At 54.0% G+C, this 18,216-nt stretch overlaps 1 protein-coding gene across 2 annotated transcripts; it reads left to right on the top strand.

Annotated features, from left to right (window-relative positions):
• The first annotated feature begins 133 nt into the window (after positions 1 to 133).
• On the top strand, positions 134 to 12,547 carry UBQLN4 (ubiquilin 4). Of its 2 annotated transcripts, XM_075525266.1 has the most exons (11): positions 134 to 355; positions 2,464 to 2,615; positions 5,078 to 5,283; positions 5,622 to 5,884; positions 7,140 to 7,298; positions 8,025 to 8,250; positions 8,633 to 8,772; positions 9,223 to 9,306; positions 9,937 to 10,052; positions 10,691 to 10,868; positions 11,331 to 12,547. In XM_075525266.1, the coding sequence occupies exons 1-11, from the start codon at positions 206 to 208 to the stop codon at positions 11,481 to 11,483; spliced, it is 1,827 nt and encodes a 608-aa protein (XP_075381381.1). In that variant the 5' UTR covers positions 134 to 205; the 3' UTR covers positions 11,484 to 12,547. The 2 variants fall into 2 exon arrangements, with proteins under 2 accessions (XP_075381381.1, XP_075381382.1); XM_075525267.1 differs by lacking the exon at positions 9,223 to 9,306.
• Positions 12,548 to 18,216: the final 5,669 nt, after the last annotated feature.

Raw genomic sequence — 18,216 nt, 5'->3', positions numbered from 1 at the left:
GCAGCTGCCCCCGCTTTGCCGCTCTCTCGCCGCCCCCTCCCCGCCCTTTTAAGCCCCCCGCCCCCGCAGCGCTGCAGCTTCCCGCCGGGCCGCCAGGGGGCGGTAGCGGAGGCGCGGGGGGGGCGCCGGGGCGCCGCTCTCGCGCGGCGACGCGCGCGCCGCCTTTCTCTGGCGACGGCCCGGGCTGGCGGGGCGGGCGGCGAAGATGGCGGAGCCGAGCGGCGGCGGGCCCGGCCCCGGCGGGGAGGGCGAGGCGGGGCTGGGCGGCCCCGGCGGGGCTCTCATCCGCGTCACGGTGAAGACCCCCAAGGACAAGGAGGAGATCGTCATCGCGGACGGCGCCTCCGTGCGCGAGGTGGGGGCGGGGGCGGGCCTGGGGGGGTGTGGAGGGGTGAGGGGGGCCTGGCTCGGGGGTGAGGGGCTGGGGGGGGGCCTGGCTCGGGGGTGAGGGGCTGAGGGGACCTGGGGGGGCCTGGTTCTGGGGGGTGACGGGCTAGGGAGCTGAGTGCGGGGGCTTTTTGGGGAGGGACCTGGCTTTGGGGAGGGAGGAGGACTTTCGAGGGGGAGTGAGGCAGTCGGGGGCTCTGAGAAGTGGGGGAACACGGCTTTGGGTTGGAGGTGAGGGGTAGGGGGACTTGGAGGACTTTTGGAGACCTGGCTCCGGCTTGGGGGGAGCTGGGGAGGCTTGGGGGGCACCCCTGGCCTTTGGGCCTTGCGGGAGCCAAGCTTTGAGGGAGCTGGGAGACCTGGGTGAAGGCGGGGGCTTGGCGGGGGGGGCTTTGAGGGGGGAGCTGACACTAGGGATGGGGACAGTCCCGGGAGTGGGGTGGGGAGATGGTCCTGGGGGTGATCCGTGGGCGAGTTTGTGGGTGTCGAAAACAGGGTGTTGTTGGGGATGTGGGAGGGAGGGTGTGAGGGGCCTGGAGAGCGGCTCTGTGGGGAGTGGTCGTGGGGAAGGGAGCTTTGGGGTGGATGGGGGCTGTGGGGAGAGGGGTGTGAAGGGTCGGGGGGGGGGCTGGGGGCTCGGCCCATGGGCTGGGCTGTGCAGGGGGCGGGAGGTAAGGTGTTCCTTGAGCGGTTGGTGTGGGAAGGGTGCTGTGATGGGGAGAAGCGGCTTTGGGGGCAGAGCCGGATGACTGTGTACGGGGCTGCCTGTGGGGAGGCAGCTGGGTGTTGTGGGGTGGGTCTGGACACGGGAAGGCAGATCCCTTGGGCAAGGGGAGAGGGGCTGGGCAAGTCTTTGGGGTGAAGGTTGGGCGCAGCAGAGGAAAGGGAACATCAGCTCACATGTGGGCTGGGGGGGTCTGCTCCTTGCGAGGGAGCTTCACAGGGCACCGTGGCATGGGGTGAGTGGGAGGGGGCTGGAATTTGCAAGGATTGGCTCGAGCACCGTTGAAGAGGCTGTGCCCACTGGGGCAAGGTGTCATCGGCACGGCTCTCGGCTTCTTGGCTCGCTGCGCGCTTTGATCCGGGATGTAGGGCACGAGGTTGCGGTGTGAAGGACCTGGCGGAGATCTCTGGGGAGCAGAGTCGTGGGGTAGGCAGGGGCTGCAGGACGCGCGGCCCTCCTGCTCCTTCCTGGTTGGCTCCTGAGAGCCCTTCGGTATCAGCGGGATGTTAAGTGATGGCTTTGTGCAGAGGAGGGCGTGAAGCTTTGCGACCAGGATGACCTGGGGCTCAGGGCTGTGCTCTCCTGGGCGTTGTTTTTGAGGGTTCTGGCGTGAAGGCTGCGAGCTCCTCTGGCACAGGTGTGTCCTTCTCTTTCCGTACTGGCCTTTCCCTCTGAATTTCCTGTAGTTTGTGGCTTCCAAATGCAAGGCTTTTTTTCCTCGCAGACCAGCTTGGGAATGCCCCAGCTGGGCTAGCAATGACAATCTTATTGGCAGGTGTTAATCCCACCCCATCACACAGTAAAGAAGAGGTGTCCGTGTTATGTGGCGTGGCATGCTCATAGGGAATTCAGTCGCAGAAATAGGAATTGGAGAAGACCTAGTTTATTTCCATTGGCTGATAAAGGATTGTTCCCTTTTCCATAGAGCTCTGTCCTGTATTAAATCAGAGTTGGGCTTTCCTTAGGAAAAAAATCAAATGAGCAGAGGCAAAAAAAAGTTCAGTCATTCAGAGGATAGATGGTGTATTTGGATTAGACCTAAGAGACACACTTGATCTTGCTTTGGAAGCCTTCAGCTCTTCTTGAGGTAATTGCTCTATTCTGTCTGAAATTTACTCCACATTTTGTAAGTGTAGAGCTTGTCTTTGTTTTGTTTTTTTTTTTCTTAACGCCTCAGACATCCTCAGCAACTGATGACTGAATTGGTACCTGCATGGGCTCCTTTTGGGTGAGGTACTGAAGGACTGTCAGTTCCTTATGCTGTTTGCATAGTGGATATGATATCTGGAGTGTTAGCTTTAAATTTCTGGTCTCGGTCCTTTGCCTGAAAAATGCTTTTGTTTGTTTTTCAGTTCAAAGAAGAGATTTCCAGGCGGTTTAAAGCCAAACAGGATCAGCTGGTTCTGATCTTTGCTGGGAAGATCCTGAAGGATGGAGACACGTTGAATCAACATGGGATCAAAGATGGGCTGACTGTACACTTGGTCATTAAGACTCCACAGAAGTAAGAAACTGTTTTGTCTTGGTGGGCTGAGGGTAAATGGATGATGCGAATAAATGATGGTGGAGCATTTCTGCCCCATCAGCGGCTGAAGCAGAGTACTTGTGCGAGGCCTGAGTGCTGGCTTTGGGGGTGTGCGAGTCTGGCAGCGGTAGTCTGGCAGGAGAACTCTTCCCGGCTCTCTCCCCGCCACGGCTTTGCCATGCAGCTGTGGGGTTTATCGCTTGGCCTGTCTTTTCTCTAGGTTACACAGCTGTGTAAGTTTGTAGCAAGTACCTGAGGGGGTTGACTCTTTTTTAACACAACTTGTGTATGTGGCTTTGCATATTCTGAGTCTTTATAATTTAGTAATCTTGAAAGAACCCATTGGAACTTGATACTAGTTCTAACAAAGATAAGGTGCTGTTGACAGAAATTGCTTTCCCAATGAACTCGTGTTGAAGTTGAAACTAATACCCAGTTTTTCTTTCGCTTCCTATCACATACTCTGCTCTAAGCCTGTGCTCACGCTTTCTTGGGTGCCATGGGAGGCATGCCGCGCAGGCAGAGCACTATCTGTAGGGCAGAGCAGTGTTTCTGTGTGGTACCTCTAGGCATGTCTGCATGGGCAGGTGCAGACAGGCGGGTGCTGTATTACACCACGTGGTAGCTTCCAGTTCGGACAAGGCTCACTTGTGTCCGTCTGCACTGTGTAGCTCGGCCTGAGAAAAGGACGCAGGATTGACCGCAAGGTCCTGCAGGGTTAGGCTTTTCCCAGTGCTATCCAATGGAGCGGTGGGCACAGAAGGTTCTTGGGAACAGTTGCTGTACTTCAGGTGCAGCCACGTCTTGTCGATCTCGAAACCCCCTTCGCAACCATTTCTTGGGCTCCCTGTTGCAGTCTGATCAGGCTCCCGGTGAACTAACAGGGCTGCATCTCTTTGTGCAGTTCTGCTGTCCCCTTGGAGAGCTGCCTTACTGGCTTAAGTCAAGATTAGTGGTTTCCCCCCCCGGCCCCGCTTTTTTTTTTTTTTTTTTTAACAAAGACAAGCGTGTGTATTGTCAGCTTCTGCAGGAGGCCTCTCTCTGGATTCTGCATCTCCAGGTAGCCTGATAGTCTGATGCTGTTTACCACCGTCTCCACAGCAAACTGCGGTACTTGCGAACCATTTCAAAGGGTAAACAAGAGAGCTGTCCTAGGTTGCTCGTTTTTTTTCCTGCTAATAGTCACAGATAAGTGCTTACTGAAGACATTACAGCCTCTTCCTGTGCTGAGAGAAACCAAGTGACCTTTCTCCAGCTTCCTTCTTCCTTTTTTGTTCAGCTTCCTATTTGCTTTGTTTCCCCGCTCCCTGCCTCCCTCTCAGTGGCCGCTGGTTTTCAGCAGCAGTCAGGTGAGTCTGGAAAGTGGACAGAGACCTTCAGGTTTGATTTTTAAAGTCCTAAAATAAGAGTGGAAAAGGAAAGGGAGTTAGAGAAAGGAAGCATTCTTGGTTTGGGGAAAAAAAAAATCAAGAAGTCGTTGTTCTTATTTACTTGTCAGTGGCATAATAGCACTATTTGAGGCGAGTAAAGTGAATTTTGTGGTCTAATTTCATGTGAAAGCTCTTCAGCACTAGTCCAGGGCTCACTGTCATGACTGCAGATGCTTCAGAGAATCTTTAGATGTTCTCTTTCAAATTCCTATAAAAATCCTGAGGAGGAACTGTGATTACAAGGTACTAGCTGCGGTTGGTTTGCTCAATAAAGCTTATGTCCAGCATCTACTACGCTGTAGCTTATGGCACAATATCTGCATGTGTGTATTAAAAGAAGCTCTAGTCAGCTTGTGTTGGACGGAGGAGTCTTGCATGCAAGGTACAGCCAGTGGCAGAGACGTGACTTCATAGCCAAGCTGGCCAGAAACGTTCTGTAGCTTCGTGGGACAGATGCTAGCTGCCTTGTGCCTCAGTTTCCCTATCTGTAGAGTAGTGCTGATACTTATTTTTGCCCCCAGGAGCACCGATAGGAATATTTAGTGCATGGGAGGATTTGCAGAAAAGCAGACTCTTGTTTAGCCCATGCACTAGCCCTGCTGTAACCTCCTGTGGTTTCTGTGGGAGCAAGCAGGAGGATTTTCCTGTTTGGAGCAAACTCGTTGCTCAAGGATATAGCTGAGGTAAATAGTTCAGTGTGATTCAAGGCAGAGCTAGATACAACTCGGGGTAAGACCAGTCAAGTCACTTCGTGTGGGCCAGGATAAAATGTCAGGGGCTGTTATGCATCAAGATGGGAGGCAGATTCCAGCAGATGGAAGGCATCTGGGAGCACAGCTGTGCAGCCGTGCAGGCGGGAATGGAAGCAGCCAGGGCTGGCTCCTGTGGGGACAACAGACGCGAAGGGAGGCTCGGTCAGTGTGGGGTGCACCATCCTGTGTCCGCCACAGAGGACTCTGCTCACCATTCCTGAATCTCAGGAGTTTAATGCTGCCTTTTGTTTCTTTGCAGGGTCCAGGATTCAACATCTGCTGCTTCTGCCCCCAATGCTGCTTCTGCCCCCACTGCAACCCCTTCTTCTCCTGCTGCCCCATCTCAGCCTTCCACATCCAGCAGCGCCGTTTCTGACGCAGGGAGCGGCAGCAGACGGAGCAGTGGGTCAGGGACCATGGGAGGTCCTGGAGACGGAGGCCCTAACAGTGCTACATCCATCCTGTGTAAGTGATGGCTGTGAGAAGGTGTGACACGAAAGAAGAATTTCCTAGGATTAGACCGAGGAGTTGGGGTTCTTGACCCCCGTAGTTGTGTCTGCTTGCCGTAGGCTTTGCATGAGTCGCTTCCACCGGCATACCTCGGTTTCCCTGCTCAGGATAACGCCAAAGCCTTTAGGGAAGCATGTGTAGGGGGTGTCCTCCCTCAGAGCTGGCTGCCGTAGGAATATGGGGTACCCCTAGATTAGCGTGGGTGCAGTTCGGCTGATGTGCTTGTCCTCTTTTTGCAGCTGCCGACAGTTACTGACTCACGCCTCTCTCCCCGTGTGTTGTTCCCTCTCCAGCTGGCTTTGGCGGCATCACTGGGCTGGGCAACCTTGGGATGGGCTCTGCCAACTTCATGGAGCTCCAGCAGCAGATGCAGCGGCAGCTGATGTCCAACCCAGAGATGCTTTCTCAGATCATGGAGAATCCCTTGGTGCAGAACATGATGTCTAACCCTGACCTCATGAGACAGATGATCATGGCCAATCCCCAGATGCAGCAGCTCATGGAGCGAAATCCAGAGATAAGCCACATGCTGAATAACCCAGAGCTCATGAGGCAGGTGAGTCAGCACGCCAGGGCCTGTTTAAAGCATGTTCAAGAGCATCTTTGTGGACCAGCTCCAGTGTCTGCTCTCCAAAGGGAGTATGTGAATGCCAGATCAGTGATTTTAGAGATCTCTTCCTTCCTGCTTTAAGCTCCCCACAAACAGATGGTGGTCTTGAGTTATGTGAGTACTGATTACTCAACCCACATACTTGCAGCTCTTATCTCCCTTTCAGGGCTATTGAATCCATTGTGTGGGGCAAAAAAGGATGCTGGGATCATCCTAGCGTGCTGCATACAGGGTTATCATGTTCTGATTCGGGAATGGGAGTAAAAGCAGTCACGGAGAAGTGAAGCTACTGCAAAAGCTTTTTGTTTCTCTCTATTTCTCTTGATAGATTAAGTATAGACTACAGAGCTGTACAGTCAATATTTTACTACCTGTGTCAGCGGAGAGCACTAGTTGTAGGCCGGGATCCTAGAGGTCTCGATTTTCTGTATAGTCCCAGAACAGAGGGGACCCATGCCCTAGAGGACTGGCTATCTGGAAGACGAAAGTTTCATCAGAGGGAAGCATAAGGGATGAGTTAGAGCCTGAGTGTTAAATAGCCCTTGACAGGACTGTGCTGTTCCCCCAGGAAGACTTGTCAGGAGGTCTTTCTGGATTGTTGCTGAATGAGCCTAGTTTCCATCTGCTTCTTGGTTATCTTCCTTTCAACTGTGTCGGCCATAGATGAAATTCCAGAGCTGCAGGACTACATTGCGAATGATCCGTACTTAAGCAGCTCCTCAAGCGAGATCTGGATGTTCCTTGTGCAGGGGAGACCCATCAGAAGTCTGGAGAGGGGGAATTTCTTGGTTTTCTTGAAATGGGAAGGATCCAATCTCTTCCACCTTCTCAGTTTTTGAATGCAGTCCATCTAGTTTGAGTGGGAACATATGGGTGTTTAATGTTTGGATGTCCCGATACTGCTTAGAGACAAAACAATCTCATCCAGCTGAACTGAGGTTGAGAAGGAAGAGAGCTGAGCAAGGAGGGGAGGAGCCAGGATCCCTGGGCTCTCTTTGCTTGGATAAATGATCTCTCTGCTCTCTGGCTGTGAAACGGGTTTAATTATACTCTTTCTTCTGGGAGCTGAGATTTAACTCTTTCAGTGCTTGGCTGGTAGATCACTAGAATACCACTGGGCTGCTAACCAGTCTCTTAATCCACTCCGGCCTTCCATGGTGCACATGGGCCTGAGCTTTGCACGTTTTCCTCCTTCTCCCAGACAATGGAATTGGCTCGTAACCCTGCCATGATGCAGGAGATGATGCGGAACCAGGACCGTGCTTTGAGTAACCTCGAGAGCATTCCAGGAGGATACAACGCCCTGCGCCGGATGTACACGGACATCCAGGAGCCCATGTTTAGTGCAGCCAGGGAGCAGGTATTGGCCGCGTTCCTGTAAGTGGGGTGTAGCGTGCTGAGCATGGGAAGGGGGTCTTTCCCTGACCCCCGTGCTAATGGGGCAGCCTTCCCAAAGCGTGGCTGTTCATCCCCTCCCGCTCTAGATGACGAATGCAGCCACTAGCAGGAGAACGTTGTGCAGTGCCTGTCGTCTGCTTTTATTACACGGTTTGGTGTATCTGAGCAGAGACCTGCCCTCGCTCCTTTGGTCTCCGAGCAGGCTGGATGCCAGCCATCCCCGATGTGAAGGCCCCATAGCTTCGTTAGCACAGCTCTCTGCTCTCAGCCCGGCTTACTGTATTAGCTCAAGCCTGACGCCTTTGGATTGGAGCTGGCTGAGATCCAGCTGGCGTGAAGCACAGGAGGAGTGAGCGCAGGTCTGTCTGCAAAAGGCTGTGCAGACATACTCCAGTCTAGCATTACCTACTGGTATGTCCGGGTGCTGATTTTACATGGATGTTTTGAAGCCCTGCGTTTGGGAGCCGAAACTAGGGCTGTGGCCACTTCTTGAGCCTGGTCTTTTTCTGAGCGAGGTGTGTTGTGGATTACAGATTTCTCAAGAGGCAAATTATGGCACGTGTTTAGCAAATTCTGGACCTGGATGAATACGATCGGCTGTTCCCTAGCTTGTGCTGTGGTGGGGTTAGTCCGATGTTCTCTGCTGGGACTAACTGATTATGGCTATCTCTTTTTTCTTTTTCCCTAGTTTGGCAACAATCCTTTCTCTTCCTTGACGGGGAATTCTGATAGCTCAAGCTCTCAGCCTTTGCGGACGGAGAACAGAGAGCCGTTACCGAACCCCTGGAGCCCTACGCCCCCTGCTTCCCAGAGCCAGGCGCCCAGCAGTGAAGGGAGCACTGGCTCAGCAACCACCCAAAGCACACCGACCGTATCCAACCCCTTTGGGCTGAATGCTGCTAGCATTGGGGCTGGTACGTAAGCGAGAGAGGAACCAGAGGGTGCTACTGACTGAACAGGTCACTCAGGCTTCCTTGGAGGGCAGTTTCCTCTGGCATTTGAGTGCCTGTCCGTGGCTGCTCTCCAGATGAATGATTCTAGCCCAGCTGCAAGCACAAATGGGTTATTTCTTGTGCGCCTGTCGGAGGGTTACTTTGGGAAATCTGATGTCCCTGCAGCCCTCAAGAGCATGGGAGAGTGGCAAGCAAAGTGCTACCATGGCTGTCCACAGCGATATTTGCTGTTGGCCAGGGGATGAAGTAAAGGCATCACCGTTATGTTGTATTTCAGGCATTGCAGCAGTGCTCAGGCTTGTAAGGGGTTTTCCTTTGTCTTCTCTTCCCGTTCCCCTTGCAGGCATGTTTAACAGCCCAGAGATGCAAGGACTCCTGCAGCAGATTTCCGAAAACCCTCAGCTGATGCAGAACATGATCTCTGCCCCTTATATGCGGAGCATGATGCAAACTCTTGCCCAGAACCCGGACTTTGCAGCACAGGTAAAAGTGTTGCAGTTGTCTTCTATTGTCAGACAGGCCGTGAGCACAAATGGTCGTGAGACCAGTCTGCTTCTGTGGTTGGAGTGGTTCCTCTTGCAGAAACCGGAGAGCTGAGTGAATGTAGACAGTCTTGGTGTATTTCTCGATAGCTTGAAGGCAGTCACAGTACTGAACCCTGTGTCTTAGCAGAGCCCCTAACAAAAAAGGTGGCTTTCAAAGGAACATGGGAATGGCCCTTCTCTTTGCCCGTGGCCAAGTGGCCCCTGTTCCACGCTGCTGCCAGGAATTGAGCTGTCCTGTTTCAGTCCCCATTAGCAGGGGAACGTGTTGAAAGCCCAGGGAGGGAGTCAGGGACATGACTGACTCATTCTTCATGGCTTAGTTACGTAGGGATTAACAGCCAGTGGCAGCAACCCTCTGACCCTACCTACGTGTGCTGTCTCTTGCTAGATCATGGTAAATGTCCCCCTCTTTGCTGGGAATCCACAGCTTCAAGAACAGCTCCGCCTTCAGCTCCCTGTCTTCCTGCAGCAGGTAAAGGCCCCTGTCTGGCCCTGTGCTGCTCTCAGCCCCCGGGCTCCAGAGCTTTTCCATCCTCTGTAGGAAAGGGAGTATCTCGGCTGCTTAGTCAAGTGGACTAGGAAGCATGTGGGCTTGGGTGGTTTGGGCTGTGAAAGAAAGGGGTTTGCTCAGGGGAGCGAGAAAGGAAGAGCTTCTTTAGACAAGGCAATCTAAGTGAAGTAATCTAAATTACCTAAAGGTGGACTTCAAATTAGACTAGTTAAGCTACGTGAAACCCCCGTGCGGACAGTCTCTCACTGTAATGAGTTTACAAAAATCAAAATGGCTAATTGTGCTAGAGCAGCTGGTTCACTCAGGTAAATCAAATAAAATCACTTTCATTCCAAAGGCATGTGCCCCCAGTTCTAATCTGATTCACCTAGTTCATTTAGGAAATTTTATCTAAACTCTATGAGTATCTCTGCAGATGAGCCCTGCAGTCTGGAGACTTGAAGGAGGAACCAGACTCGCAGGTTCGCTCTGGCTGCAGGGCAAGAGGCGCAGCTCTGTGCTGGTGGTTGTTCAGATTTAAAGCTGGTGGATCGCTGGCTGCGGAAGCTCTCGCTGTTTGGTACCGCTGTGTCTTTTTGCCTTTGTTCCCAGATGCAGAACCCAGACTCCCTCTCCATTCTCACCAACCCCCGCGCCATGCAGGCGCTCCTCCAGATACAGCAGGGACTCCAGACGCTGCAAACGGAGGCCCCAGGACTAGTGCCAAGGTAATAAGCGCTTTAGAGTGGGTTTCTGCAGGCAGAGCTGACATGCTTCGTACCAGCAGGCAGAGTAGCTGTTGATTCATCAAGGAGACCTGCTTCGGGCACTCTGTCGTGGGGACTTCTGCGTGTGTGTGTGCCTGCAAGCCTCTGTGAGCTCCAGCTAATTAGCACTTTCTGCTTGTTTGTACTTCACGTGGAAAATCCTTAGCCCTTTATTTTTGGAGAAAAGGTTTGGAAACCACTTGGTCCCTCCTCCATCTTTTGTTTGCTGTATTCAGTATGAACAGGAAGAATTTTATCTCTGGAGAACAGTAGGAGATGCACAGCTACAGGCTTGGGTGGGAATGTTGGGGCAGGCTGGTCTGCCGGCAGCCCTCAGGCCTTCTGCTCTCTGGCAGCGTGGGTCACGTTCAGTCTCTGCAGTTCCTTTCAGGCCTGTGCTTCTGTTAGGATTGCTTACTCCCAGCACCATGTGTGACCAGGATACAAACGCAGCCGGTTTAATTTACAAAGCTGTCCTGTAGTATTGGCCTCAGCGAGGGCCAGCCTGGCAGAGCCTGCTGGTGACCGTGCTGCCCAGCTCTCTGGGGACACCCAGAAGTGCCAGCTTGCCTCTGAGCACGCCCTGCCTTCCTCTGCAGCCTCGGCTCCTTCGGCATGCCTCGAATGCCCCCGTCCTCCACAGGAGGAAGCACAATCCCGGAGAACCCCGTTCCCTCCGCTTCGACGCCGGCCAGTGCCTCTCCAGCTGGGGGTGGTAACCCCCAACAGCAGCTCATGCAGCAGATGATCCAGCTGCTGGCCGGAGGAAGCTCTCAAGTATGTAATGCCCAGCTGCATGCTGGTAGGCTTCTGGGGAGGGACATCTCCAGGGTGAGCTAGAGGTTGTCCCGATCCCACCCCACCCTAGGGATGTGGTCCCCAACAGGCTTCTCTTGGCTGTGGTGCTTTATGCTAAGTTTGGTGTCTCAGGCTGGCTAGTTCTTTGGGGTGTAGTAACCCTTTGCACAGGTTTGAAGCCAAGAGTGCCAGGGATCCTCCTCCCAGCGCTGCTGTCACCGTAGGTATAGAATTTGGACTAACTGTGTGCAGCGTGGCTGCTGTGCCAAAGCCCGTGGCAATGTGGGGAGGTGGGTGACATTGCTAAATGAGCCTGGAGTATTTCAGTGCACCTAAAGCTGAGCTCAGGGTCCCCGCTCAGCCGTCATTGCTGTCCCTGCCCGTATTAGATGTTGATCTCTGCTGTCTGACTCCTAAGGTCTTTGTCCTTTCCCTCTGTAGGCGCAGAGTCCTGAAGTGCGATTCCAACAGCAGCTGGAGCAGCTGAACGCCATGGGCTTCATTAATCGTGAGGCCAACCTCCAGGCGCTTATTGCCACTGGTGGAGACATCAATGCAGCTATTGAGAGACTGCTGGGCTCCCAGCCTTCCTAAACTCTTGTCATGCTGCCCCACAGACATCAGCACATGCATCCATACACATGCACAGGGGGATCTTTCAGGAAAGCCCACCATCATTTTCATATCTGACAGCTGTCCATGTATTTAAAACAAAAAGATACAGCTTAACCCCTGACCTTCCTACTAAGTTAAGATTTCATGTTGAAATGCTCTTTAACTGGCTTGTATGTGGATTCCAGTTCTCATCGTGCCACAGAGACTTCAGATGTGTATTTTTTCCTAAATATGCCCTCTGTCTCAGACACTCTTCTCTCTCTCTCTAGATGGTAGAGGCGATACTTCTAGTTACTTACCTGAATGATTGTGTTTTGAGTAGCTTGATTTTAACTGTACATGATTCCCTCCCCTAGCCCTCCTTTCAGGCAAATATTTAAAACTTGAGCCGACTTTGGGTTTTATTTCTCCCAGCATCTTATTGGGAATGGATCAAAAGAAAAATTGAAATGACCTGGACATTTCTGATGTCATTTGTCTTAATGTTCCATTGGATGAACTGAGCCTGTGTCCCTTGCACACAGGTGCCTCTGATCTCCTGGTAGAGGGTTAATGTGCATGAAAACTACATTTGAAGTAGGGCCTCTTTACACTCTCGGGATGGTGAAAAGGAGCCTAGATGCCTTCAGGGATCAAGCTTGCTGTTCTTGAACTTGAGTTGAAAGTGCCGTACGGAAGAGCGTGTTTGAAAGGTGTGTTTCTGCCCAAGCAATTTAGTTCTTGCGCAGTAGTGTCGGGGGTTTGTTGACTCTTGTGGTCAGTAGGCTCGTTCCTGAAAGTGTAAAAACAAAAAAGGAAATTGAAAAATAAGTTAACGATCTTTTTGCTTCACTGGAAAATGTTGGAGTTCATGTTCTTCCCAGTTTAGATCCATCCTCTGCCCCCGCCCCCCCCCCCCCTCCATTTTGGTGTGTTTGAATGTTATGACTCTCCAAGAAACTCCCCGAGGACCAGCAGGGTGATATTTTCCCAAGAGCCTCCATGGCTGTGTAATTTGCATACCATTTTTATCAAAGAAAAATAAATGCGCACAACCATCTGTCTCCCTGCACTCCATGTATCTTCCTTGATTGCCACATTTAAGCTGATTGAGTTCCCCTAGTTACTGGTGATTAAGCTGTCTTCCCCCCCATGCTTACCTCTTGCAGATAGCGTGGGGTGTCGTGTAACCTCCCCACCTGGCCGGGCTTCCTCCCCTCTTGCGGCAGGAAACCTTTTTGACACTTAAGAATGCTGTTTGAAGGCTTGCCCAAAATCTGGCCCTAAACATGCCCTTTTGGAACCTTCCTTTGAACTAGGGACTCTCAAGTACGTGTAGGACAAGCTAACCACTCGTTGGTAGCTTGTTGTATTTAGATGACCTGATCCACAGTATGTAAGAAGCCAGTGGCTTCCTCTGCTGACCCTAGAGGCGTTTGCTCGCAGCTGGACGCTGCCAATGCCCAGGGGAGCCCTGGGCAGCTCTGTGCACAGTGGATTTTACCCCTGCTTTTCTGTAGCAGTGCTTGCTGTTAGCTGGGTGTTAGTATTCTGGTTTTGGTTGGGTTTTGGGTCTTTTTTGGTTGGTTTTTACAGTTTCTTTTGGTAGGGGAGGATTGGGCAGCGAGAGGGAATGGGAAGAATCCCAGCACTGCTTTCTTGTCTACCTGTAAAACCTGCTGCACCCAGCTTCCTTCTGAGTTTGAGATGGGATCTATCAATACCCTGTGTTGTTGGAGAGCATAGGTGGAGCGGTGGTTGCTTGAGAAAACATGGGAGTGCACGCAGGCTGGAAACGCTCCTGCCTTTGTGTATGTGCATCACAACGAGACTGGGGTTTTTTAAAGCTAGGCTTTCTGAATCCTCATCTAATCTCTTCTCTTGGAGGCTGTGCACATACATGTGGATTTCTTTTTGCAGCCTCTCCTCAAACGTAAAAACAATTTGCAAGGAGTTGTGTAAGGATGGGTAGTGAAGTTCCCGATTGCACTGACAGGGTCAGAGCTCTTTCCTAACGTTGCTAATCGGCCCCTTTGCAGCTAAAAATGGGCTTATAAAAAGGCGTGTATGGTCCTTTGTGATCTCTTAGATTTGGTGGTGGTCCTTTGCCTGCACTAAGGTCTGTTTATCCCTGCAAAGGCTCTGTCCCCATGCAAGCCAGCTCTTGCAAAGAATGCGCTGGTGGGAGGGTGGGGTAACCAGGTAAGTGAGAGGGAGCAGAGAAGGCAGCTGGAAGGAGAGGTGGTGCTGCTGGGTCGCGGGGAGTGGAGACGTACCCCCATCTTTGCGATAAGGTTGCGCTCTGCGTTTGAACCTCTTTGAAAAGCAAAATTAGTCCCAAACCCTGTTGTTTCTGGCCAGGCAGAAACAGTCCTTCCAGCTCCCTCCTCAGCATTAGCAAGATGCGGTGTAAATCCCACCCATGCGAGGGATCTGCGTGCGCGTGAGGGGAGCTGATGTGCTGCGTGGTGGCAGGACAGAAGCTTCTGACCTGTCCCTCCGCTTCTGACGTAGGAGGGACTTGGACGGGCAGGGGGGAGTCCAGTGAGTCCAAAGCAACGAGCCTTCTGAGAGGAAGGGCTCCCGCGAGGCTGTGGCTGCCGTTGCTGTTTTGGCTCGGACCGGCAAGGTGGAGCGGAGTTGGTGATGCTTCAGCATCGCCGAGATGAACTGAGCCGCGCAGAGGCTGTCTGCTCGGTGCCTGCGAGCAAAGCTGGCTGGAAATACCTGCGTGGTGGAGGGATCCTGCTGGCAGCGTAGGCAGACTGCTGTGAATTATTGAGGATAATTATTGTGCTTCTTGTAGAAGTTCTTGCTAGGATATTTTTTCTTAAGCTGAGGTCCTGTTTTTCCAGAGAAGGCTCTGGAGCGTGGCAAGTGCGTGGAAGCCGTTCTCTGATGCTTCCCATAGAAGGAGGATAATGATTGTCATCTCTCTGGGGGAGAAGCGAGGAGGGGGAAATGCTGAGTCTTCACAGGCCGTTCAGTCCTCAGTGTGTCTCTGCTCGTTTAAGCAGGAAAACATATTTCTCCTGTCTCTCCACGTCGCAGCATCCGCTCTTATGTCAGTTTGAGATCATTCCTCACCTGCTGCCAGCCCACCAGCCAAGGTGCTAAAATAAAGATAACAGGGCAGCCTGCTATCTCAGCTTGCAGCCTCTGTTTGCATCTGATGTTCATCTACCAGCTCTCCAGCTTCCCCCGGGCAATCTGGCAAAGCTGCCACCCTCCGTGCTCTCCTCCTTGCTGCTCCGGAGGGGCTTTGCCGTACTTGTGTGGAGCAGCCGGATGGATTCGTGGCTCTGGCTTCGGCGCTGAAGCAGTGCAGAGGGGAGCAGCCGCTTCCCCCCACGGGGAAGGGGACGAGCTCAGGGAAATGCTCGGCGCTGGTGCAGCTTTTACCAACCCCTCAGCCCTTACAGGAGTTATTGCCACCAAGGTTGCGCTGAGCACTCTCTCTTTAGCGGGCTTTGCAGGCTTTTCCCTGTAGCTGCTACAACTGATGCTCTGGTCCTTCCTTATTCCTCGGGGAGCAGAAAAGCATCGTGATCCGCCCGTGCCCACGCACGGGGACGACGTGCTGAGCTGAGAGCTCTGCCCTGCACCTGCCTGGGGAGGCTCTGGCCTCGGCTCTGGGCAGGGTAGTGGGAGCAGCAGCGTTTTCCCCCCCCCCTTCTCAAAATGGGGGACAAAAGCTGGGAGGGAAGGGCTTGTGGCTTCCCCAGCATCGCTGGCAGGAGGAAAGGGCCGTGGTTGGACAAGCCTGGAGGTGTGATGGATGCAGCCGCCCCAGCCCTGGCTCTCTGCAAGGGGATTCGGGTCTCACCTTTGGTCGGCCCAGGCTTGGGAGGAAAAGGCGGCTTTGAAGACTGGTGAGAAGCGAGCTTTTTAGTCAAACATTAATCCCCTCCAGAGAGCTTTCCCTAATCCTCAGTAATGTGCTGTTCAAAAGCCCTCTTTCAAAGGAACAATTGCACTTTCTCGCTGTTCTATCTCTCCTTCCCGGAGGAATTGCCCAAAGGTGTTCCTTGCTGACTGTTTCCTCTCATTTTTCTCTGATAAATAGAATTAATTCCTTTAAAATGTAATGGAAGGAGCAATTTCCTCAGCGGGTAGTGGCTATCTGGCTGATTGATTTGGAGAGATTTCTGCTGTCAAGGACTTATTTTCACTTTATTCCTCCCCCCTCCCTGGAGGAGAATCGCAGCCTTTTCCCCCAATAACCGAATGTAACGCTTTCAACTTTGAAATCAAATGTGGAGGAGGGAGATATTGCAGGAAACGAACATCTAAATTTCTTTCAAGAAACCATTTTTTTTTTTATTACTAAGGTCCCTGGCCGTGACATGGGCTGTTTCCTGCGGCCGCAGCCCTGATTATGGGGGTGCAAGTTCAAACTGACTCTGTTAATAACTTCTGAATGTGCTGCAAGAGGGGGGTCAGCAGGGAAATCTCCCGGGGTTAGGAGGTCAGGGAGTGGGATAGCTTGGAAAAAGTGTGTGTGTGTGCGTGTGTATATATATATATATTTACACACATGTATGTATATGGAGCTGCTGCAGCAGCACTTTGCTCAGCCACGGGAGCTGTTAAGGAAGGGCTAGAGGTAGAGCAGGCTCAATGATGCTCCTTGGCCTCTCTGCTCAATTCCGTAGCATTTCAGGGCAGAAAAATCCATGATTTAGAGAGTGGTCGGGACATCGCCAGCTCGCTCGGCTGCCTGCCAGCAGGCCCTGACCATGTCACATTCAGGTCCGTATTCACGTTCCTCTGACTTGGATTATTTTTAATTTCTCCAGCAAGTCGATACCTTGTTCCCTGCAGCTGCCCACCCGGTCCCGACCGCGTTTCACCGGGGTTTGCACGCGGGTGCAGCATTCCCAGCTCGCGGGGTCGGCTGTGCTGGAGGCGGCAGTGCCAGCCGGCGTGGAGCCTGTTCCCGGGGCAGGGCGGAGACTGGGATTTGTTGTTTGCTCCCCTTGACATTGGAAACAACAAAATCGCAAGTCTTCCAGCCTGCCCCAGGGCTGAAGGACATGGGGGTGGCAAAGTGTCCTGAGAGCCTCGCCGGAGCTGCCCTGGGGAGAGAGAAAGGGAGAGGGGTGGCGTTCGGGCACCTGCCCTTGCTGTCTGCCTCTGTATGGCCCCGGGGAGCGTTAGGCTGGGTCTGGCTGATGCACCTGTGCTTGCACCCATGGGTGCACGAGGGGCTGTGTCACCCACAAAACCCAGTGGGTTACTAACGTGCACTGGGAGAGGGTCCAGGGTGCCAAAGGGGCTTCGCAGCCCTTGTCCGCTGCTGGCAGCGGTGCCACAAAGGACAACGGTTGTGCCCAATGTGTCCCCCCCCCAGTGCCAGCAATGGGTCTGAGCCCCAGCTCGGCCCCGATCCCCTGTTTGGGAGCCTGGAGTGGCGGTGGACTGCTCCAGCCCCATCTCTGCCAGGGATGGAGGAGAAGCCTCCCACGCTGCTCCGGGAGGGGTGTCTGCTTTTGGCAGACTTTGCGGTGCTGGGATGTTCGGTCCTGCCCTGTTCGTGTTTTCCTGGGTGTCCTGGTGGGAATATCCCCGTCCTTGCTGCCTCGGTTTCCCTGCCCCGTGAGCCACATCTGGGGTGCGGCCGTGAGACGGCTCCTCCACGAAGGTTATTGCCGTTTTTTTTAATCCTAGCAGACAGAGCAGATAGCAGTGAAATATGGAGCAGTCAAGGCTGCTGCCCCACGGACTCGGGGCTGCTGCGGTCTCCCGGCTCGGTGTGACCCTGGAGATAAGCCCCCAGTGCTCTTTCCAAGGGGAGCAGGAGGGGAAGGCAGCAGGCGCCGGGATGCCGGGGCTGGGTGGGAAAGCAAAATGCAAGGAGATGCAGGAGCGATGCTGGCGGGGCTGGAGCAGGGGAGGGGATGTCCCTCGACCCCGTCAACCATGCCGGCGAAACGCTGCTGCCGTGTGCGACGGTGGCAGCAGTGCAAAGTACGGAGTCGGTGTCTTTGCTGTGTGCGGGCGCACCCCGTTGCACAGCACAAACACCGCGTGCGCCCCGTTGCACACCTTGCGCGCCCCGCACCCCTTGCACGCCCCGCCGTGCACCCCGTTGCACAGCGCACCCCACGTAGACCCCGTTGCACACCTTGCGTGCCACGCGCCCTCTGCGCGCCCCGTCGTACACCTCACCGCGCCCCTGCTCACCTGGTTGCCCGTCCTCCCCACCGACTCTCCCGGCTGGCGTCGGCGGAGCGGCGACGTGCAGGAGCTCGTGGCAGCTCTGGGCTGCTCCTGCCCAGCCGGAGCACGGCGCGAGCAGCCGCGCAGGGAGGCCGAGGCGTTTGCAGGGGGACACCCCCGCGCACGCTGTCTCCCCGCTGGACCACGTCCTCCTCCCGCTTTAGGAAGCGCGGCTTTGCCGGAGCAAAGGGAGATCCAGGGGACGCCACGGCGGCGCGCGTCTCCAGCCCTGCGGCGTCACCCGGGCCAGACCCCCTGGACGGCGGGGCGAGGGGTGCCGGAGCGGGGTGCCTCCGGCTCTGCGGGTGCACCCAAGCCCAGGGTGCCGGCAGCTGCCGGCGTCTGGGAGTTTTATAGCGAGACTAGCCTGGCAATAGGCTGGCCTTGGTGACAGCTTTGAGTGGCAGCTGGCGAAGGGACGGAGCTGGGAGGGACAAGGACGCAGCGTGGCTCGGCCTGGCCCAGCCGCGCGATGCGCAGGGCATGGGGCTGGCTTGCTCCGGGGCTGTGC

This window comes from Mycteria americana, chromosome 25 (genome assembly GCF_035582795.1).
Source record: "Mycteria americana isolate JAX WOST 10 ecotype Jacksonville Zoo and Gardens chromosome 25, USCA_MyAme_1.0, whole genome shotgun sequence".
Classification (NCBI taxonomy): domain Eukaryota; kingdom Metazoa; phylum Chordata; class Aves; order Ciconiiformes; family Ciconiidae; genus Mycteria; species Mycteria americana.
The sequence above is the reverse complement of the archived record's forward strand: the minus strand, read 5'-3'. Positions and strand labels throughout refer to the sequence as shown.